Raw genomic sequence first — 24,920 nt, 5'->3', positions numbered from 1 at the left:
AGCGTCAGATGGTGGAAGACTGTCACATGGGGGGGGGGGGGGGGAGTTGCAGACTGTGGCAGACTGTCACATGGGGGGAGGGTCAGATGGTGGCAGACTGTGTCACATGGGGGAGAGTCAGATGGTGGCAGACTGTCACATGGGGGAGTGTCAGATGGTGGCAGACTGTCACATGGGGGAGAGTGTCAGGTGGTGGCAGACTGTGTCACATGGGGGAGAGTGTCAGATTTTGCAGACTGTCACATGGGGGAGAGTGTCAGATGGTGGCAGTCTGTCACATGGGGGAGAGTGTCAGATGGTGGCAGTCTGTCACATTGGGGAGTGTCAGAAGGTGGCAGTCTGTCACATGGGGGAGAGTCAGATGGTGGCAGTCACATGGGGGAGAGTCAGATGGTGGCAGACTGTCACATGGGGGAGTGTCAGACGGTGTCAGACTGTTTCACATGGGGGAGCGTCAGATGGTGGCAGACTGTGTCACATGGGGGAGAGTGTCAGATGGTGGCAGACTGTCACATGGGGGGGGGGGGGGGGGGTCAGATTGTGGCAGACCGTCACATGGGGGGAGTGTCAGATGGTGGCAGACTGTCACATGGGGGAGAGTGTCAGATGGTGGCAGACTGTGTCACGTGGGGGAGAGTCACTGTCAGATGGGGGAGTGTAAGAGGCAGACTGTCACATGGGGGAGTTTTAGATGGTGGAAGATTGTCACATGGGGGAAGAGTCAGATGGTGGCAGACTGTCACATGGGGGGAGTGTCAGATGGTGGCAGATAGTCACATGGGGGAGAGTGTCAGATGGTGGCAGACTGTGTCACGTGGGGGAGAGTCACTGTCAGATGGGGGAGTGTAAGAGGCAGACTGTCACATGGGGGAGTTTTAGATGGTGGAAGATTGTCACATGGGGGAAGAGTCAGATGGTGGCAGACTGTCACATGGGGGGAGTGTCAAATGGTGGCAGACTGTCACATAGGGGAGAGTCAGATGGTGGCAGACACATGGGGAGTGGCAGATGGTGGCAGACTGTTTCACATGGGGGGGGGTGTCAGATGGTGGCAGACTGTGTCACATGGGGGAGAGTCAGATGGTGGCAGATTGTCACATGGGGGGAGTTTTAGATGGTGGCAGATTGTCACATGGGGGGAGTTTTAGATGGTGGCAGACTGTCACATGGGGGGAGCGTCAGATGGGCGCAGACTGTCACATGGGGGAGAGTCAGATGGTGGCAGTCACATGGGGCAGTATCAGATGGTGGCAGACTGTTTCACATGGGGGAAGAGTCAGATGGTGGCAGACTGTCACATGGGGGAGAGTGTCAGATGGTGGCAGACTGTGTCACGTGGGGGAGAGTCACTGTCAGATGGGGGAGTGTAAGAGGCAGACTGTCACATGGGGGAGTTTTAGATGGTGGAAGATTGTCACATGGGGGAAGAGTCAGATGGTGGCAGACTGTCACATGGGGGGAGTGTCAGATGGTGGCAGATAGTCACATGGGGGAGAGTGTCAGATGGTGGCAGACTGTGTCACGTGGGGGAGAGTCACTGTCAGATGGGGGAGTGTAAGAGGCAGACTGTCACATGGGGGAGTTTTAGATGGTGGAAGATTGTCACATGGGGGAAGAGTCAGATGGTGGCAGACTGTCACATGGGGGGAGTGTCAAATGGTGGCAGACTGTCACATAGGGGAGAGTCAGATGGTGGCAGACACATGGGGAGTGGCAGATGGTGGCAGACTGTTTCACATGGGGGGGGGTGTCAGATGGTGGCAGACTGTGTCACATGGGGGAGAGTCAGATGGTGGCAGATTGTCACATGGGGGGAGTTTTAGATGGTGGCAGATTGTCACATGGGGGGAGTTTTAGATGGTGGCAGACTGTCACATGGGGGGAGCGTCAGATGGGCGCAGACTGTCACATGGGGGAGAGTCAGATGGTGGCAGTCACATGGGGCAGTATCAGATGGTGGCAGACTGTTTCACATGGGGGAAGAGTCAGATGGTGGCAGACTGTCACATGGGGGGAGAGTCAGATGGTGGCAGTGACATGGGGGGAGAGTCAGATGGTGGCAGACTGTCACATAGGGGAGAGTCAGATGGTGGCAGTCACATGGGGAGTGGCAGATGGTGGCAGACACATGGGGAGTGTCAGATGGTGGCAGACTGTTTCACATGGGGGGGGTGTCAGATGGTGGCAGACTGTGTCACATGGGGGAGAGTCAGATGGTGGCAGACTGTCACATGGGGGGAGTGTCAGATGGTGGCAGTGACATGGGGAGTGTCAGATGTTGGCAGACTGTCACATGGGGGGAGTTTCAGATGGTGGCAGACTGTTTCACATGGGGGAGTTTTAGATGGTGGAAGATTGTCACATTGGGGAGAGTCAGATGGTGGCAGATTGTCACATGGGGGAGACTCAGGTGGTGGCAGTCACATGGGGGGAGTGTCAGATGGTGGCAGTGACATGGGGGAGTGTCAGATGGTGGCAGACTGTCACATGGGGGGAGTTTCAGATGGTGGAAGATTGTCACATTGGGGAGAGTCAGATGGTGGCAGACTGTCACATGGGGGAGCGTAAGAGGCAGACTGTCACATGGGGGAGTTTTAGTGAGTGAGTGAGTGAGTTGGGTTTAACGCCGCTTTTAACAGTATTCCAGTTATATCGCGGCGTGTCAGCTTAATGTGGGAGGAAAGCCCGAAGTGATGCAGGTCTCAGACGTTTACCACTTCGGTGAAACCCACGAGCACGGGTATGGTGCTGACAAACCTAGAAACATAATTGGGGCGAACCAGGATTCGAACCCACAATCATAGGTTTCTGGCGTGCCCAAGGGACGCAACTCTGCACAGCGAATCGCGGCGCCTTAGACGACTGGGCCACCCGTGCCCCTGGGGAGTTTTAGATGGTGGAAGATTGTCACATGGGGGAAGAGTCAGATGGTGGCAGACTGTCACATGGGGGGAGTGTCAGATGGGCGCAGACTGTCACATGGGGGAGAGTCAGATGGTGGCAGTCAAATGGGGGAGTGTCAGATGGTGGCAGACTGTTTCACATGGGGGGAGTTTTAGATGGTGGAAGATTGTCACATGGGGGAAGAGCCAGATGGTGGCAGACTGTCACATAGGGGAGAGTCAGATGGTGGCAGACTGTCACATGGTTGCAGACTGTTTCACATGGGGGGGGGGGGGGGTGGCAGTGGTGGCAGACTGTGTCACATTGGGGAGAGTCAGATGGTGGCAGACTGTTTCACATGGGGGAGTTTTAGATGGTGGAAGATTGTCACATGGGGGAGACTCAGGTGGTGGCAGTCACATGGGGGGAGTGTCAGATGGTGGCAGTGACATGGGGGAGTGTCAGATTGTGGCAGACTGTCACATGGGGGGAGTTTCAGATGGTGGAAGATTGTCACATGGGGGAGTGTCAGATGGTGGCAGACTGTCACATGGGGGAGACTCAGGTGGTGGCAGACAGTCACATGGGGGGAGTGTCAGATGGTGGCAGTGACATGGGGGAATGTCAGATGGTGGCAGACTGTTTCACACGGGGGAGTTTTAGATGGTGGAAGATTGTCACATTGGGGAGAGTCAGATGGTGGCAGACTGTCACATGGGGGGAGCGTCAGATGGTGGCAGTGACATGGGGGAATGTCAGATGGTGGCAGACTGTCACATGGGGGGGGGGGGGGGGGGGGGGGAGTTTCAGATGGTGGCAGACTGTTTCACACGGGGGAGTTTTAGATGGTGGAAGATTGTCACATGGGGGAGAGTCAGATGGTGGCAGATTGTCACATAGGGGAGTGTCAGATGGTGGCAGACTGTTTCACATGGGGGAGTTTTAGATGGTGGCAGATTGTCACATGGGGGAGAGTCAGATGGTGTCAGATTGTCACATGGGGGAGCGTCAGATAGAGACAGACTGTCACATGGTGTGTGTGTGTGTGTGTCACATGGGGATGGGGGGGCTGTCACTTTAGTGAGACGTCAAGATCTGTTTTAGAATTCCATTAGTCACACTGGATCATTCGAACCCCCATGGGACTTTTGTACCATTGATGTTACTCAGGAACATCTGGGTTAGAATTGGGTGTTCAACAACCCATGCTTGTCGTAAGAGGTGACTAATGAGACCAGGTGGCCATACTGACTGACTCGGTTGATGCATGTCATCATATCCCAATTGTGTAGATCGATGGTCATGATTGTCTGATCTGCACTCGATTCCTTACAGCAAGTTTGGTTTAACGCCGCTTTGAACAGTATTCCAGTTATATCACAGTGCATCATCTTCATGTGGGAGGAAAGCTAGAAATGATACAGGTCTCAGAGCACCCACGAGCACAAGTCAGGTGGATTATTCACAGACTGCCATCATATAGCTGCAAAACCGCCGAGTGTAGCATTACATAACTAACATCTTGTTGAAACCACAAGCTTGTTGACATGTTGACAGTCCAGGGATCATAGTCAGGGCTTAGAAATAACTCATTAAAGAACAACAACAAAGGGTGAAATCTTGGCATAACTTTTAATGATACAAATGAGAAGATGGTCACAAGCCTAAAATGCAGCACAATGGGGACTTGTGGGTCTATGCAACATGCAAGTCTACCGGGGCAATGTATACCTACTTACATATGTACAAATACACACTATTTACAAACTATGTACATATCATAAATCCTAAGTCTGCTGTACACGATTTTAGGGGAACTCAAGAAAAAAGAAATTTCCACTGTGATCTAGAACATGCTAGGCAAAAGTATGCATGAATGTTGACAAACTCACGCCCAACAGACTTAATTGCTTGTTTATGGACAAGTACTACTGTTTCTTAGACTATTTGCTCTGTTAAAACTATTTTGTCTATATCAAATCATTCTTAGAGGTGCAGGTCTCAAGACATTTACATTTACAACTTTGATGAAACCCAGCAGCACGGGTATGGTGCTGACAAACCTAGAAACATAATTGGAGCAAATCAGAATTTGAATCCACAATCATAGGGTTCTGGCTTGCCAAACGAGCGCAACCCTGCACAGCAAATCGCGGCGCCTAAGAGGACTGGGCCACCCGTGCCCTGACTGTAAGATTGACTAACAACCATCCTGCACACTGCTGGTAGTCACACCTTGCATGCCCCCTTTTCAACAAGAAATTCCATTAACAAGTAAGAGGGGCCTTCAAAAAGTTTTGCAACTTGGGCATTTGTGTTTACACAAACAATGTCAACTTGTGGCAGGTGTGACACTAGTCATAACACCAGATTAACATGTGTCATAAGAAGTTCCAGACACAACAATTAGTTAGAAGTGATGGCTTCATTCGCCTCAGGGTGGTCTCAAACATGAACAATGCGCTGTAATTAAGTTCCTTACCAAGGAGGGATGCAAAGCAAAAGAAATCCATATGTGAATTATGTGAATGTGGATTCGAACAGTTAAATCACCCATCCTACAGCCCACACTTGGCCCCCAGTGACTATTTCCTGTTCCGGCAAATGAAATCTGCCCTACGTGGAAGACGCTTCCAGGATGACAAGGACACAAAGGCTGCCACAGAGGCGTGGTTAGAGGGCCAATCTGCGGATGTCTATAAAAGGTGTATTAAAAGCTTGAAGGACAAATGGAATAAGTATTGAGGTGAATGGAGGTTATATGGAAAATAAAAGTGCAAAAGATATTCTGCGACTTGGTCTTATATTGAAGTTGCAAAACTTATTGACGCCCCTCGTAAGTAAGTAAAATCATCTCAAGAGTTCATAATGCATTGAATAGTTGTTTCTGGACATTATATTTAAGTACACAAGTACACGAGAAAACATGGGACCTTTCTGTTATGTCCTCACCTTGATTTAACAGAGGTCTTAAAAATACACAGCATAACACAACGGATCAAGGTCAATCGACAGGGACCCAACCGGTGTTACCACAAGATCACAGGTTAATCAAACCCAACATAACCACCTCAAAAGACCTCAATTATTTAAAAGGCCTCAATTATTTAAAAGGCAAATTAAAATACTTCATTTTGGCACATAGGGAAGAATTCACAGGGCTCGCTAGATGTAGTCTCTATTCTACTCAGTAGGCCCACAACAGAACTGATACGAAGTGCATAGAAACATGTGTCACAAAAGTCCTTATACACAATGTGTATTAATTAAAGAGACTGGTCATCAATTAAAGAGGACAGTAGTGATTGGTTAACTCATAGACACTGAATTACCATAGAGGGGGTGAGGTGAAATAGGGTTTAATGTTGTGTTCAAGATTATTGCACTCATATGGCAAGGTGCATGCATGTGCATGTCTGCTTGCACTAGTCCGGACTACTGCCAGTTTTATAGTGCTAGCCCCTTGAGATACCATGCCGCAGTTAAACATGGATATCCCACCAAGACACAGCATAAAGTCTCCAGCCAACCAGTTCAAGTTTTATCCCAAACAGGTTGGATAACAAGTACCATATTTCAACGTCTTTAGGTATGAGGTGCAAGGATTGAACTAGCGACATTCCATTCTCCAGGCTGACTCACAAGGGCGCCACACTCAGCAATATTCCAGCTATATGACGGCGGTCTGTAAATAATCAAGTCTGGACCAGACAGTCCAGTGATTGACAGCATGAGCATCGATCCACGCATTTGGGATCGATGACATGCATCAACCAAGTCAGCGAGCCTGACCATCCGATCCCGTTAGTCGCCTTTAACGACAAGCATAGTCGCCTTTTACGGCATGGAAAATACAAGAAATATCAATACTCATGATCTATCCATTTCAGCTCTCCTCAAATCATACCAATGTTTTCTCGACTTCCCTCACGTGTGTCAGTGAAGTATTCCATCACACATCCACCTCTGTAACCAATGACCAGTCTGATGCTGTTCCTAACACCTAGTATCTTAAATACTTGGTTTATGAATCAAAATCATAACCAAAGTGATTCCTGAAAGGAATTTTCAATAGGGGAAAATATAGCAACTGTGATAAAATTGGCTCTTAATGACAAGTCAAAGAATGACTTACTGCCCGGAAGTAATTAACACATTTGGTAGTAACCAAAAAAGAAAAGAATAAAGAAAGAAAGAAATGAAAAAAAAAAAAAAAAAAAAACCCATTAAAATTGACAAATATTTTTTGTGACATATTATTGGGTTTGCAGATCCGTCACACAGAGCAATTAAAAATATAACTACTAATATCATTGACGTCTTCTTTCAGCAAACATATACATAAAGATTGAGCACTTGAACACAGGTCATCAGTAGCAAAAATACCTTTGAACTAGCGAAATATGAAATAACCATCAATACCTATGGCACTTCGAGTCATTATCAAAGTCAATGAACACAACCCAGCCCGACTCAGCTGTATGGGGACTGTGAACACAGATAGCAACACCAGCTTATCGTCCTTGTCTGGACATGAGACAATCATAGAACACATTTGAAACAAAATATTCGAAGATGTATGCAGTGAGGTGATTAGAATGTACCTTAACAAGCTGTAGTACTGAGCCTTCTTCTCATTTAGTGTAGAGGACTATTATCAATCATCATGACCAGCTCTCAGACAAAAGTATGACTGGAAAATATCCAAACATACCGTATTTGATGAAATAAGCACTGTTCCATTAAGTACCCATCTTAAAAATATAATTCAGTTAATTAGATAACAGATTCATGTGTGAAATTTTAATCATGATTTGACATTCTACAAATTAAAAACAAATTGAACTTGGGGTGTGAAGCGTTTGTCGTCAGATTTGAAGACCATTTGTTGATGTTGAGGCTCTACATACATCTTATATCAATGTTAATTATGCAATACTGTTTCACTGTGAGGAGCTTGAAATGCTGAGATCGGTAACATGTCAGATGCCCTGCCAACGGGGAAGATACTTTCCACGTGTACATCGCTGTAGCAGGTACAAGGGAATGTACCTAAACATGAACCAATCAAATTCAAGTATGTTTCATGAAAGAAGATGGGAGTACTTAACCTCGTTTAAACAATGCCAGGATAAAACCTTGGACACCTCTTTGACGTGGACGCTTACTACATCAAATATGATAGAAACTTGACAATGACCCCCACCCCCAACCCCAGAATAAATATAAAAAATGAAATGTAATGTGATTTCCTATAACTGTCAATGTATCAGATGAGATTGCTCAATATTAATTAGTTATTGCAACCTCTAACTTAAGTTGCTTTATCCAAATTTATACTTCAACTAGATCAATTATTAACATAGCACGTAAAATGTGTTAGCTTTGTTGGACTGTAAGCTGGCCACATATAGACTGGAGGGAGAAGTTTCGGATTTAACAAATATCCCATCACACTGGTCCCTTCCTACTCACAAGTGATTGTCTGAACACTATCAAAAATATAACACTACCTCAGCCCCATTCCACAAAGCGATCTAAGTGCTATGACCATCGTAACTCCACTTCTTAAACATAAACTTGCGAGTCACAGCTCTACGATTGCTTTGTCGAACAGTGCCCAGATCTAAGAAGACTTTTCAGATCTTTATCCAACATCACTTAATACACACATGCACCAGTTACAACACTGACTTCTATCTTTAAAATCATATTCACTGAAAACCTGAGAAAGCAAAGATCTATTTTCATTTGGATCTTTCAGATCAGGTGAGCTAGCAAGACAATAACAAAGGAACATTTCTGACATCCTCCCTACTGCCGCTGTAACATAGACGAACAAGGTGATTAGCCTAGACAGGACAACCTGGAGCTACGAAGGTCCAGCTAACCTGAGTAACGAGACTGGAAATCAACTGCCTGCATAAAAAAAGAAGAAGAAGAATGTGCTATCAAGTATGTCTCTCATTAAATTTGTTCCCCACTAAACTCTAGCAACTCAATGCTATACCAATGGGCACGTAAATCCTGTCCATACATGACTCATAAAAACCATTAAACATTAATATCTACTTGACAGATAACCGAACAATATTTCCTCAGAATCCAGGTTGATCAGCTCTAAACTGCTCAACTTCCGTTAGGGATATAGAATTGTGTAAACCTTTCACATCACAAGCAATCAGTTTCAAGCAAGAATGAAATGATCCACTGATAAATACACCATACTAACCTAACAATGGGATAAACTATCTGCTTCATTTTAAATCTATCGATGCTTCATAATATCATTGTAATTATCTGGAAGTCTTCAAGTTTGTCCCTATCAAAATTTTGGCTTCATGAAGTCTTATTTTCACCATCTGATATTGTTGTGGCGTTTTGGAGAACATAGTGTTTACTGTTTAGGGATTCAAACACAGATGAAGCTGTTATGGGGTACACACTTAGGTAATTCAAAGGTACCTTTCCAAGGAAATTTTCCACAATGATGCATTTTTAAAATACTGTAGAAACTGGTATTGAGCTGAAAATATTATTACATATGATTCCCCTGTAATTAGGTCAACTAGTATAGTGAATGTCGACACGAAAAGGCAAAGAAATGATACGCCCATCATGTGTAATAAAATGTAGTTTCACTCTAACTTGTGAAATCAAAACAATTCAACAAACCTTTCCTTGCCTACTATTTAACATGAGACAGATATTGAAATTTAAAAATGAAAAGCAACTTGTAATCAGTAGAACTGGGCAATGTGGAGACTTTTGACATTATGAAATAACACTGCTGAAAGGGGAGATAACTCTTGCTGAGAAAAGCGTATCTCAACCATACTGAATATGGCACAAATTTTAAAAACTTTTACTCTTGAAGCATTGATGGAGAATTATATAATTATAATTATATATATATATATATATTTCATTTTCTTCAAACCTTAATATAACAAAATTTTCACTAACAAATATTCAAAAAATATATTCATATAAAACTAGTAATTCTGGACAATTTAAGTACAATTCCTTTCAAAATTGAGAAATTATTTAATTTCCATATATAAGGTAGTATCTATAATTTTGGAACATTCAGAGATGTTAGTCAATGTTTTGGAGGATCAACTCAGCTGCTCAGTGAGTCAAGCCTTGGTGTATGCCTTGTACAGTATTACAGTTGTACCACATGAATCTTTGACGGAGGAGGAAAGCCTGAAGTGATGCAGATCTTACGATGTTTACCAGTTTGGCGGAACCCATGAGGTATGATGCTGACAAGCCTAGGAACATAATCAGGATTCCAACCCACGATCATGTTCCCGGCACATCAAGGGAACAGAACTTGAACTGAAGCACCGCGAACTGAAGCTCAGACAACCGGGCCCTGCATGCACCCCCCTCAGCTGCCCAGTTAAGAATCTTAATAATATGATCACATCCCTGAAGAACAAAACCTGAGGTGAACAGATTACATTTTATACTTATAACTAGGCATGGTCATATTCCAAACACACATTAAACTGCATCCAATAGCATGGCCTAACACTCAACTTCATTGTTCCCAGCCTAACAATTTTCTCCGACTTGGGAATGCATACCTCTGGGACAACAGGTATCCTGGATATTAGGGTTTATTTCAAAACCTAATTATCAAATATGCTGCATATTTTTGCAATTTATATAAATATGTAATTGAAAACTAGGAAAGACCTAACATGTATTTTGGAACCAATTTCCTACATAGCGTCAGACCTGAATGTTGTTACTTATGATTAACAATAGCTATTCAAGCATGCTTGTTTCACTGACCATGATAACGTTACTTGACAAATGAAGGGGGAAAATACCCCATCATCAAAAGATAAGATGAAAATTATTTAGAGAGTATTAGAATATCATGACATCAGAATAAATTAATGTTAGCTGGAAACTAAGTACCTGTTAATTTATTTAATAATATCTTCTATAAAAATTTATTAAAAAGAAAGAAAAGAAGCTATGTTCCAGCTTGATGAGAAGGTCATTACATGAGCTGGTGTTACTGGGCTGCTGCCTTTAAGTGAGTTTTTAACAATGACATAGATTCAACTTTTTTTTCTATTATGGGTTCTGAAGCCGCCTGGTCGACGATGCTGAACACAAACTGGAGGCATCCCACTTTGATGTAGCTCCCATGATGCAACAGGGCCGTGCCCTCCCAGCCCGCACCACTCCCTCCAATGAGACTTGAGCTGCTCACTCGACAGTTGCAAGGACGTGGTAGCTGAAACAGAGAGATATAACAAAATGAAACACAGAAAAATTTCAAAATAGCAAAAGGCACCAGTTTAGCTAATGAGCAATACATATCCCAAGTTTTGTTTTAATATGTTGAACGGTTTTCAAGATATGGCCCAGAAGTGAGATCTAATAAATAGCCTATCACAAATGATCTCCACATGATGTGATAAAGTCTTCAATCTATCAAAGTTGCAAATACAAATTTTAAGCAAATTCAAATTTGATGTCCATATCAAAATACTAAATCTTTTACTCTCAAATTGTTTATTGTTTAATACCACACTCAGCAATATCCAAGCTTTATGACGACAACCTGAAAAGAATCGAGTCTGGGCTAGACAATTCAGTAATCGATATTGTAAGCAACGATCCATATGATGAAATACAACCATCACGTCACGGAGTCTGACAAACCAATCCAATCAGTCACCTCTTACAACCAGCATAGGTTGCTGGGGACCTATTCTAACCCAGAATCGACACAGGGCTAATCTCAAATCGACCAAAAGAAGATCAGGCATGGTTAGAAAGATCACACATGCAGAAGTGCTTCAACATTCACTGTCAAACTCACATCATGAGCTTTAGCTGTCATGGTGTGTTTTTCTAGTTTCTCGGGATCGGAATCAGATCTCCGCCTAGCCTTGCTGTTGATCTCCCTCACAGCAGCCACGATCGGGGACGGCTGTGGGGTGGTGGCTGGCTTGTCGGAGAAGTCGCACGAGTACAGCACATTGTCAACTGTTGTTCCATGCTCACTGTAGTTCAGCAGCTCATAGTGACGGGTCATCTGCAGGAGGGACACAGGGTAATTAAGACAAATTGGAAAATCTTAACATCTACTTAAACACAGCTGTGACGTTATACTTTTGTTTGAGTGCTCCATTACTTTTAGGGAATGGAGAGTTGATGGTGTTCTCTGCCGGTGCTGCACGTGCTCTGTCGCGAGCTGATCTTTACACTCCATGTTCTATTGCTCTTTAGAATGTTTTGTCAAATCGTAAGAGTAGAGAAGTGTCTTAAGAAGGGGCATATCCTCGTAACTCCTTAAAAATAATGGTCCTCGGAAAGTTACTCGGACATTTCCTTCTACATCATGGTAGGTCAGTATTCCAATTGTGGAGATCAAACGAATGCAACATCACTACCCCAGTATAGAGATAAATTAACAAAAAGCAAAATTGATAACTGAAATTATGATCAATTACCACAATATTTGATTAAACATACAAATGAAGTAAAATATTTCCAAAAAATATACCTCATCATAAAAAATACAGGCGTGTTTAGCAGAGACGAAGTTGCAGCTTCCGAATTGGCTAAGGGACACATCCATGTCTGCACCTGAAACAGTCATAGTCGAGCATTAAAGACATTCGGAAGTCTTAAACAACATATCAACTCAAGTTCACAAGTTCACAAGGTTTAAATGCATATTAACACTACCTTACTCAAGAAACATATATCATATGACAGCCAATAATACTATTACAGCCCTAGTAGGAGCCAGTTGGGTTTTACACTGTTCTGGGTTAGGGCTTTATTTCACAACATCACAAACCAAGAAAGGGATAATGAGTGAATGAGTTTGGTTTAACGCCGCTTTTAACAGTATTAGAGTTATATCGCGGCGTGTCAGCTTAATGTGGGAGGGAAGCCCGAAGTGATGCAGGTCTCACACATTAACCACTTCGGTGAAACCCACAAGCACGGGTATGGTGCTGACAAACCTAGAAACATAATCGGGGCGAACCGGGATTCGAACCCACAATCATAGGTTTCTGGCGTGCCCAAGGGACGCAACTCTGCACAGCGAATCGCGGCGCCTTAGACGACTGGGCCACCCGTGCCCCAGAAAGGGATAATGAAAGAACTTCCCAACTGATCTCATTTTTATAACGTTTGATTTTCTTTTCCTCAAGACCTATCTGTGGACCCTGACTGTGGATAAGATAGTTTACCTGTGCCGATACTGAGTGTTCTGTAGGGCATCGGAACTGCCTGCCCCTTTCCTGTGAGCGGACAGAGCACAGCCCGAGCTCGCACATCGCTGGACCCTGTAACATATATCAGTTTATAACAACACATCAATAACGACAACCTTATTTCTTGGATTGGTCAAGTCAGTCCAGATACCTTTTCTTGAGCCATTGAGTATTTAGTTTTCTTTGGGTACTCAACACATTTTGACTCCCTTTGTGAAAATAATTCTACTTCTATGCTGTTTCCAGTAACTTCTAATTAGAATATGTTCATATGATAACCCAAGTGAGTCACCTGTCGCATAACCTCACAACAGTGTTACCATGGTTACATGGCTAAGTTACAATTTAGCATACACAGAGTAGGTGTGAAATTTTGCCTAGCCAGACAGGCCATCTACTTTGTTTCAGCAAGTCTTTTGTAATTTATACTGGACACAGGCCAACAGGCCAGCAGTTAAATCGATCCCTGCAAGAAGCAAGATGTTGCACACCTGTGCATTATTCACTGCAGTAGAGTTCTACTCTACGTGATACCTGCATTCAGTCAATAAGAAAAGGCCTAAAAAGACAAACTGACAAAGGTACTATTGGCGTATGAAATATCTTCATGTGTATGTGTTGAAACGATACAGCAAGGTCACGATATGCATCAGGATACATAGGTCATGATAAAATATGTATTGTGATACGCATGTTTACATCAAATCACTTGGAAACTTTGTACTATGAATATTTCAGGGCAGGTTCAAAAGGAAAAGCTAGCTGTAGACACATGTTCCTAGCGTCTATTTTTAGTACTGAACTTGAAACACTAATACCAATACATTTTGCGATATTTGACTGACAAAAAAAGCTGAAGTCCGTAAATGAGCAGTAAGTAATGTATTTTAGCAATATACCCCACTCTGACACAGTATACTCTGAGCCGACCAGTCCTTGTTTTAGCTCCTTAATGCCTAGCACCAGATAGGGTAACAAGTACCATTTTTTAACATCTTTTGGTATGATGTGGCAGAGGATCAAATCCCGGACCTTCCGCTCTACCACTAGACTATGCAGGCGGTCTCATCAATACAGAAAAAAAACATATCGTATCATGATGCATGATGTATCTTTCACCTTTAGTATGTGTAATACTGTATGCAAGCAACTCAACATTAATTGGGTTATGGTGATTTAGTTTCTAATAAATAATAATAAGGGCCCCACTTTGTCACTTTTTAAAAAAGTGCCCAGAGCTCTTATCATGGCGAATATGGTAGTGCCATAGAAAGTTCAATATGCCACTAATTAAAACAAAGGTGCTATGCCTACTGTTGTGGAGGAAGTTACCTGGTTGAGACAGAAGGCCATTCAGAAGACTCTTCTTGTTCGGTGGTGACTGGGACTTGTTTGAGGACGACATCAGCTGTTGCAACCGTTGCCATGCAAGGATTTGGATTAGTTTCTCGTCAATCTTGTTCAACTCACAATCTGAAAAGAGGAAAGGATAATGCAGGGCTCGAACAAGGAACTTGATTTAGCCTGACCATATGAGTTAGTTATGGCATCCTGTTTGTTGTAGTTTCGCCTGGTAATTCTATATCCTTGTATACAAATATTGTACACATAAAGGCCACATATACAGCATCATTAGACCCACTCTGCTCCCTGTCTTACCTTGATTTCCTTCTATTAGCTGCTGGAGAGTAGAGTTGACATTGATGATTGTTGGTAGTGAGCTCAGATTACTTGAGTTACTCCCCTTTCCCTGAGATATTGCCACATTGCTGCTGCCGGAAGATTTCACTCCTGTAAGTGGGGGTTGAAATAGTCATTCAAATACAGACATGGCCACTTGACTGAGGACAACTACGGTCTCTACACTCCATAGAACATGATTCATAACACTTGTCTACACCATTCTTATCATCTAATTGCTGCAATCATTGTAAGGCCATTTCTTTTCAATCTAATGAAAATCAGACCTTAGCTCTCGCTACCGCTCAACAAAGATCTGAGGACATCCCATTAGGGGTCACGACCTTTCATCAGACCAATCAGAAAGTCGCTTACCAAATTATGAAAGTGACAGTTGGAATGTGATTTCTGATCATCCAACCTCGAAAACATTAACACAGGGTATTCCGAACTATGCCTTCTGATTGGTCATTCCATTGGTCGGTCAAATTCGCGCAAGGTCGGTTTGACGTGATCCGTAATGGGATGTCCTCAGAGCTTTGTTTAGCGGTAGCGAGAACTAAGATCTGATATTAATGAGATTGATTTCTTTTTAACAAATTTCTATCCCCAAAATTCAGGTCGGTAGGGTAAAAAAATCCAATTTCAAATATAGTTTTAGGTTTGAATTAAAAGTGTGGGTGGGAGAAATAAGGAGAGAAACAAGATTGGAGTTACCTCCCTTCTGTTACAGACACAGATCTTTTGCAATTCCCTGTGTTTTGAACATGTTGAATGAATGTTTACGTTTTAATATAAATCTTCAACAGGTTTTTATTATATTATTTCAGTTAATTTATTTAAATTGAAAGTGACAGTAAATGAGTTTGTTTCTTAAACATTTAACTTATTTATGGAATGCAGAATACTGTTTTCACATTTAAGGTAGTTTTTCTCTTTGTCTGAAAACAGCAATTCAAGCAGTGTGTATTTTCACTGCTAATCTCAAGATAGTGAGTATGGTTTTACACTATTTTTGGCAACATTTCAGCAATGACATGGCAGTGGACATCAGAAATGGGTTTCACAGATTGTACCCATGTGGGGAATTGAACCCGGCCCCTTGGATGAGACAAACTGATGCTATAATCACTAGGTTAAACAAACAATTAATTAAATTAATATGTCAGTTGAAATAATGTTTGAAAGATTCAAAGGGTTCAAAGTTCATCCACAACACAAGATTAAAAAGAAGTGCAGTAATTACTAGGGCTGTTACGATTCACTCGCGTATTCGGTGAATCAAACCATATCCATTCATGAATGTAATTTGTTATTTACATGTACATTTACATAAAAATATCCATAAGAACATATAATATGCATAGATTTCTTCAAAAGACAACACTCTATACTATTTAATTTGACAGTATGGTGGTCACTGGTCATTGTCGCATTTGACCAGATACTAGTACCTGGATAAGTGCAGTATATAAATGTATTAATAATTAACAAACCATGTCAAATAATTTATGTTGTTATTGCTTCACTGAATAAAACAAATAATACATAAGCTGCTGACTTGTTATTGTATTCGTGATTTAATATTCATAATTGTTACCCTATATTCATGATACGAATCATATTCGCCTCATGGTGTATTCGTTAAACAATCCCCTATCTTGTCCTACCTGAGGGTGAAGCAGATACTGTGATGACTTTAGGAGTGGAAGTAGGACCTGAGCCAGTGGATGAGGGTTTCCCCCCGGGGGTGGCAATCTTCACAGCCGGCTGCATGGTGACACGTGGGGAGAGAATTGAGGTAGGGTTACTGCCACTCACATTCTTGGCTGCCATGTTTGCTGGTAGCACAACCTTTCCCACTTGACTGGAATTGGGCAACACTTTTGTCACTTTATTAATAGCACTGATCAAAATATTTTTCCCTTGTGTATTTGTCACTCCACCGGAACCCTGTTTTTCCCCACAGGGCCATGTGACTTTGACCACATTGGGAGAAGCTGAGTCTGCACTATTACTTCTTGTCCGTATCACAACAGCATCTGGCTTCGTTTTCTGAACATCCATGTACTCCATCTCTCCGTTCATGGCACTACTGCTGGTTGCTGCAGGGCTTCCATGGAGGAGAGATATTGCTGCTCCCTTGCCCATCTCAAAGGGGCCGTTGGGTAATGTCTCCTGTGGACTGGTCAAGCCAGATCCATTCAAGTTGCTAGTCCTATCACAGTCGTTGCTATCCTTGAATGTATGTGAGGGTTGGGCATCTCCAGCTGCCAGGCTACACTGAGCATTGTCCGTCTCTCGATGCATCACCGGAGCCACTGACGCTGTCGGCTTACCGTGTTCACAGCGACCAGAGTCTGATTTAGCACTGTCAGATGATTTTTGCAATTGTTTCTGAGCGAGAAATTTGGCAATGCTTGTTTGAAGAGACACAACAGCTGTCAGCCACTGAAATGAATTAAAATAAAAAGTACACATTTTGCTGATACAGGCATATAAAACAAGAAAAAAAACGTCAATACCAGAGAAAAAACAGTCTCCATTATCCGCCAAAATAGCTTCCATTTGGCGCAAAAGGCAAAATAGTGGTGAAAATTCTCTGAATGGATGACTGAAAATCAATGACGACTCTGGATGTCTACACAAATTTGGTTTAGTTTGATCTGGTTTTGCTTTTTTCTTTGGGGGGGGGGAAGGAGAAAGAGGGAGGAGAAAGAGGGAGGGGTAGGGGAGGGAGGGGTAGAGGGAAAAGGGGGAGAAGGAAAAGAGCGAGAAGAGAAAGATAGGGACTCTTGTGAGTAAGGATTTAAGCCGCTTTAACCATGAGGCTACCAGAACGCCCCGGGGTTCTTTAGAAGTTCCAGCCAAGAAATACAACAAATCCCACATAACATTCACAAATTGTACACATTCTAAAATGTTTCTATCATCATGATGATGGTCCAGATCACTTTGCTTTATAATGTTCACCAGTGACACCAGCATTAGGTAAGATACAGTAAAGCCAAGTCACCTCCTCCTGTTCCTCAAGCGTTGCCTCTGATGATGATGATGCAGCCTGGCTGGGAGATTCCACGCTGCTGAGTGTTGCTGTAGCTGCCCTTGGAAGTAATGGGGGAGGATTGTTGTAGTGATCTTTTATTGCTTGCGGTATCTGTCAACAATCAATTAATTAGATATCTCAAAATTCCAGGCAGTATCATCCAAGGGAGATAACTCAAACTGACCACAAATCCAACACTGCAAACTTACCTCTGATGTTGTTTTCACCTTTTACAGATGGAATTATGTAGTTATTGTGCAGGATGCACTTGTTAAGGGAAAGTCAATACACATTTGTTTATAGTTTCAATTAGCTAACCTCAACTATATTGTTTGTTTATTAACCCTGCATATATCACAAGTCTTGACAAACAAGCCAGTGGAGCGACACCCCACATCATCAGTTACATGCAAATTAAGTGACACCCCACATCATCAGTTACATGCAAATTAAATTACAGAGCCTAACTACCGATTCATTTAGTCCCCTTGTGTGACAGTTATTGAGGACCCATTCTAACCCTGAATCTCCACACCTTGAATTCACCCAAGACAGTCCTTATGAAAGGAGCAAAGATCTACTGGAAATAATGAGGAAGAACGGATGTGACTGATTGTGGTAGAGAAAATGGACTTATAATGATCAGAAGATGGATCTATAGTGTTAAGAAAATGGATTTAAATAACCTAAGATTTATAAACAGTACACTAATGTACAGTCAAGTCCTGTTTCTCCGACATTGTTGGTTGCATATGATTATGTCGGATTAACGAGTATGTCGGATAAACGAAATTAGGTAGTATAAACGTCAAATTGGACAACTACACAATAGATAACGATACGAACAAGTGGGAAAATGAAATATTCATATTGTTGTGTTACATTGTCAGCGGAATGTTTTCTAATCATGCAACCACTAAAGTGTAACTACTGTTACGGACTGTATGACTGATTCAAAATTGATTGAATTTTAAAGCATAATCTGGAATGGAAGTTGCTAATTTGAAATTAGTGCTGCAATGCTTAAGAAAGTGGCTAATGTCGACTTCCGGTTAGTAATTTCATTGGTCAGTCAAAGTTTGCGAAAGGTCGTTCTGACATGACCTGTAATGGGATGTCCTCAGCGGTAGCGAGAACTTGTATCCGTTTTTAATGAGATTGAGGTAATCTAGGCATGTGATTAATCCTGTTTTGTTTATTTAAAGTTGTAACAGTTTATTGTCAAGCAAGTTTATCTCTGCAGCCGTTGAAATATGCATCTACTCGCCGACTCGTCTCGCATCAAAACACGGGGCTGTGTACTCACGGGCAGATGACCACGGAGTACGCTGATCACTGTTTCAGATTAACGAGACTGATTAATGAGTGGTTCAGCAATTCGTTGCAAATTAGGTGTGACGGGGTCAGAGTGCGAGACTGTCGGATTAACGGGTCTATATAGCACTGATTAAATCGGTTCCCATCATTTGTGTCGGATAAAGCCGATTGTTGGATTAAAGAGACTTAACTGTATATGGGGGCACTATTTGGGCTATTTTCACTATTGCGATAGTATTGCAATAGTACCCCACACTATAGCAATAGTTTTGTGATGGTAACAATTGCAATAGTATTGCGATAGAGATAATCAAATTTAAGGCTTGAAAATTCTTTTAATCAATGTAACAGAAATGAATAAAGTTTTTATTTTAATCAATGTAACAGAAATGAATAAAGTTTTTATTTCTTGTTTTGCTTCAACAGTCATTCAACACATTGTAACACTCCTACTAAGGTACCTACAGTTATGGTCTTCCTTGATGGGAGTCTTCTCTTGAACCTGAACGGAGGATGCTGGCGATGTGCTTTGTGTAGGAAGTTGACCTTGACGGCATGCTGGTCCACATGGCCCGCTGACTGGTCCCACAGCTTCACCCTCTCACACAGACTAAGGGACTTCAACAGGTACTCATCCTGAAACACACAGCACTCAGAAATATTACAGCTATATGGCTGGGGTCTGTAAATACTTGAGACTGGACCAGAAAATCCAGTGATTGACATCATGAGCACCGATCCACGCAATTGGGATATGATGATATCAGAGCTCCAGATAAGCTTTTGGTGTTGTGGGTATTTTACCCATGCATTTTAAAATCATTGGGTATCAGTAATTCTATCTGGGTATTCAAATTTCTGTTACCCACTAGTTTTTACACATGTGGGTATTTAAGTTAAATATTTAAAAACACTATTCATCTAGTCCCTGCAAACTGGTGTCGTGTGGGTTTGGGAGCTTTATAGGACTCAAAAATACCACGATACTTCCACAAGAAAGTGTGATGGCAAATGATCATGATGTAACTGTCATCGTGGAGTTTGGCAAGGTTGACGGAATGCCCGTTTATAATTTCAAAATAAGTTGCTGATTTGCTAATCGAATACGCAGGTTTACTTCACAATATTTTGATGATACGCACAAGTTTTATTTTTGTCGCGTATCTGTAATGTTTGTTGCGTATTTTATATGCTTGGATTTTATTTTACTGCGTAGTTCTGCATTTCTGATTTGTATTTTACGCAGATACACAGCTTACCTGGAGCTCTATGATATGCATCAACCAAGTCAGACCACCTGATCCTGTTAGTCGCCTCCTACGACAAGCATTGGTACTCCAACCCGCATCTCCACAGGTTTGGTTTAATGAGATACCATGGCCAAGTTCAACATCTACCCCTATGTGCAGAGGTAGATCCCATTGGTCAAATCCCTCTAATCTGCAGCTCATTTTGGACAAGTAGTTCATGTAAAACTAGTCCCTGAACTAGTCTTGGACTAATGGACTGTGGTCCTGTCTATGCCTACCTCAATGCCGAGCATCATGCAGGGTAACAACAAATACCATCTTATGGTATACACAGTCAGAGATCAAATCCCCAACCTCACCATTCAGGCAGATGTTCTCTAAACTAGACCACGGAGAGAGAGAGAGTGCCAAAGAAGATCTAACATTCTGCTAACCAAGAAGAGGGATGAAAATTAGCACTAGCACAGACCAAATTTTGTTAATGTTAAAGGTATTGTTTGGCTTGTAGAATTTCAAACGTTTTGTGTGTCTGTGTGTGTGTATTCCTATATGCTGTCACTATTAAGGCTAGTAGATGTTGTTGATCATAATATTCTGGGTACCGTTCCACAAAGCTATTTTACAATTGTAGCTCTAAGATAATTGTAACTCCCAAACAGACTTACGACAAACGTACCTCCCACACTTTACCATAGAATTACGATACACGCAATATATCTTTGTGACCACTTGTATTATTTGTAAAAGTATAGAGACATACCACACTCTGCTCCACATGGTTGGGGCACATCCACCTGCCTGTGGGGAAGCTGGTGAGGGGTGGGGCGAGACAGTCCAGGTGGAACAGTAGTGGACAATAGTCACACTGGATCAGGGGGGCCACCCGACAGCTCCTGAAACACACAAGCACTTTCACTAACACATATTTAAGCTCCTTGTTTAGGTTGAATTCAACCTCTGACATCAACTACATATAGAAATTACTTACCCAAAACATTGAGTCCTAAACAAAACTTTAAGAATGGATGTAAACATTAGTCCCTATCAGATGCACACAAAACGGCTGTTTGAACCATTACAACTAAATATAGTATACAATTACAAGCCAAATGTAACAATTTTTGTCTGATACAATCAAAGTCTATGAACTTCAGTCAGTTTAGTTTCTCATGAAGGTAAGCCCCATAACAAAAAGAACAGGTTGTAAAAATTAATGAAAATCATTTGAGCCATAGTGGTCAAGCGGCGTCTTTTAATTATACCCAGGACACCCCGTCAAACAAGTTCTTACTGCCAGTCCCAAGATCCACCAAGGTAAATCCCTGACAGAACACTTATATACCCAAACTAGCAAGACTATTTAAGACTTTAAGATGTACAAGAACACATGGATAACAGTCCTTATTCACATACCTGCTACACTGAAAGCAAACTTTAGCTGGTAGTGACACCATGCCATTGTCAAGTTCATGCGGAGCTTTTCGACTTGATCCACGACTCCCAATTTTTCTTTTGCTCGATCCTGCAATAAGTTGTCAAAATGCAAATAAATTTTATAATTATCAACGTTTGAGAGATTATTTAACATGTTTAAAAGCATTCTGGTCGTATCACCTTGAATAATTTCAGAATGAAACAAGTAGATCTTCTCTAGAATATTTTCACATTTTGTCAGGTATATTCACAAGATCCAAATATTTCAAAATTTCTGTGAGAAGGGAAGTAAGGTGAGAAGATGTTACCTGGAAGTGGAATAGTACAAGCAATATCCTTTGTCAGATCAAACTGAATTGGGTTCATGAGACGAGCAGCTTTTGCAAGGGTCTGAAGGGGGTGTTCTGGGACATCCTTTTCTTCTTCTTGAGAATGTTGCCTCTTTGGACGACCTCTGGATCCAGTTGAGGTACTTGGCACCGGATCCTCCTTGCTCTTCAAAATTTAACAGGAGACATTTGTAAAAATTCAGATATGATCAGAACTGTCAGTTGTTTTACTTGATATAACTCACACTGTGTGAGAAAGTAATATAAAGTCACCAATAATAATATGAATAGTTTGGTAATTCATATATGATTTCCATGTTTGTAATTTCAAGTGGTTTTTAATAGAATCCCAGATACATACAGTGATGTATTGTAAAACCTTTGTTCATCCAAATCAACAAATATCTTTCCTTCAAGGAAATGCCAAGTTTTTTTCAAAACTGTCTAATTTTTTTGTAATAAGTTGGAGAGTGTGACATTAAACCATACAACCAACTAGTAGATGAGTTGTATGAACACATACCTGATTATCAGCAATCCGGCACCTATGACATATCCATTCCCCTGGAGGTAGATCATCTTCCTCTAATGGTGGATCACTAGAAGATTCAGAAAGTTATTTAAAGAGGGGTCAGGATATTATAGGAAGAGATACCAAATTATCTTTCTTATATGGATGTTAAAGTTAAGCACTATTAACTTTATAACCTCATACACAAAACTCTGATTAGAGCATTTTATTTCTTACTTGAGTTACTAAACAATAAGCCTAACCAAAAGATATAAACATACCTCATTCCAACACAACAAACTTGACTTACGTTCAACAAACACAACTCTTTCACCTCTCAGTTTAAAACAAGGTACTACTCAATTGAAAAACTTGTTTCATCTGCATACAAGACACAGTCCATTAGCAACAACACCTTAATACTGACAGATAACAATAACAGCCTCCTTGAAAAAATCTAGGAAACATTTCATAAACACAACATAGGAACAAAATTATGCAATTACAACTGGGTGAAAGTTATCTTTAATACACCCCTCTTTGGACATAAGAAGAAGACAGACATTAACCCTGACACTACGTTGCTTTTCATAATGGCGCCCTTGTAAAAATGTGCTGGCAAACAAAGTCAGCCATCTTGGATTTCTTGAGGAGAAAACTGAAGAAAGCATTCGGATAAATTGATGTCCAGAGGAAACACTGTCAGGAGTGCAACATCTTCGTCAGTCATTCAAACATTTAAGCTACTTATCACACTACTCACTGGCATTGTAAGTGAAAAGCTGCCGGACAACGATCGCAACAGAGAAGATCGCCACCTTCCTTGCAGCTGTCACAACAGTCATGGTTGACGGAACGGCCGTGTCTTCTATGTTCACGGTCTCTTCTCCTCATTCGTCTTGCATATTCTTCACTGACAGGCGGTGCAACGAGCTTCTGGATTTGCTGCAAAAATGAAAACATAACGTTAGCACCATGATATATGCCAACATTTGAGAAAAGCAGCAAGTTAGTATATGTCAAACACGAAGAAAATGCCTTTTCGTTTGCCGAGCAGTTGTAAATTTTCATCAAATTCACTCGTTTACGCTAAGAAACTAACGACTCTACGTACCTCCATGAGTCCGCCAGACGTATCCAAATCATATTCAACAGTAGCCATCCTGATTTGTTTGTAGATTAGCCCATGCACGTCAAAATAATTCTTCAAAATACTGCTGTCACAAGTCGAAATCCATTCTCTCTTTTCGCCTACATCACCTTCGTCCGGATCACCCACTTCAGAGCAAACTTGCACTTGAACTGGGACTGATAGGACCAGTTCCTTTACATCACTCAATTAGAAATTCACCGTGTTTTGCATTTTAGTCACTTGCGAGTTAATTATGACTCACAGTTATAAAATATAACAGTTTTAGTGGTTGCAGTATATGACAAACCCAGAAAGTTGGCGCAAAATGTCCGACATTGCCTTTGCGCATGTGTACATCCGGGAAATCTTAGTCAAACGCATGCGCAAATCCCATATTATTTTCTAAAGCGGAAGTGGCTAAGGTGAAGGTCGATGTTATTTGACATGGCGGGAAAAGGGCTTACAGGTCTAAATTCGCAGTATCTGCTGAGAAAAGTTGTTTTACATATTTTAATGTATTGTTAGTGTCAATTCCCTTGATGCTATTAATGTTTAAACAATAAATGTGAGGAAATAAACCTGAGGCATTTCATGTTTCTGTTCTTACGCTGATACTTTTCTGAGCTTTTTACAAGGATAAGTGTAGATCTATGTGTATGTACTGAATTGACGACACGAAAGAGCATTATACATTACAAATATATCAAACTAATTTCGTACGCGAGAAGGAAAGACAGACATCATCTCTTTTCATCCGCGTGTCAGTCATTTCAGGGATCGCTGCTCATGTTAACTTACTTGTGGGTGGGTGGGTGGGGGTGGGGGGTGGGGGGGGGGGGGGGGGGGCGTCTTGGTTTTGGGTGTTGTTTTGTTTTACTCTTCAACAGTCATCATCATTCAGACGACGTTTCAGCTTTCTGAGCTTTGTCATCATGAGAGTGCGTGAGTTGGGTTTAACGCGGCTGTTAACAGTATTCTATTTATATAACAGCGTGTCGGCTTAATGTGGGAGGAAGGCCCGAAGTGATGCAGGTCTCAGACGTTTACAACTTTGGTGAAACCCAAGAGCAGGGTAT

General features: G+C 41.9%; 1 protein-coding gene across 1 annotated transcript; it reads right to left on the bottom strand.

Annotated features, from left to right (window-relative positions):
* Nucleotides 1-5,588: 5,588 nt before the first annotated feature.
* Nucleotides 5,589-24,219, bottom strand: LOC125380104 (PHD finger protein 12-like). The gene is made up of 15 exons (XM_048396372.1): nucleotides 23,827-24,219; nucleotides 23,476-23,657; nucleotides 22,725-22,800; nucleotides 22,181-22,367; nucleotides 21,852-21,960; nucleotides 21,199-21,331; nucleotides 19,654-19,824; nucleotides 17,842-17,982; nucleotides 16,496-17,276; nucleotides 14,805-14,936; nucleotides 14,478-14,618; nucleotides 13,122-13,217; nucleotides 12,422-12,504; nucleotides 11,735-11,950; nucleotides 5,589-11,143 (listed from the first exon to the last, which is right to left on the bottom strand). The coding sequence occupies exons 1-15, from the start codon at nucleotides 23,872-23,874 to the stop codon at nucleotides 10,919-10,921; spliced, it is 2,721 nt and encodes a 906-aa protein (XP_048252329.1). The 5' UTR covers nucleotides 23,875-24,219; the 3' UTR covers nucleotides 5,589-10,918.
* Between the last annotated feature and the right edge of the window lie 701 nt (nucleotides 24,220-24,920).

The sequence above is a fragment of the Haliotis rufescens genome, unplaced genomic scaffold (assembly GCF_023055435.1).
Source record: "Haliotis rufescens isolate VD_foot unplaced genomic scaffold, xgHalRufe1.0.p SCAF_15, whole genome shotgun sequence".
In the NCBI taxonomy this organism is placed as follows: domain Eukaryota; kingdom Metazoa; phylum Mollusca; class Gastropoda; order Lepetellida; family Haliotidae; genus Haliotis; species Haliotis rufescens.
This window is presented reverse-complemented; position numbering and strand designations above follow the sequence as displayed.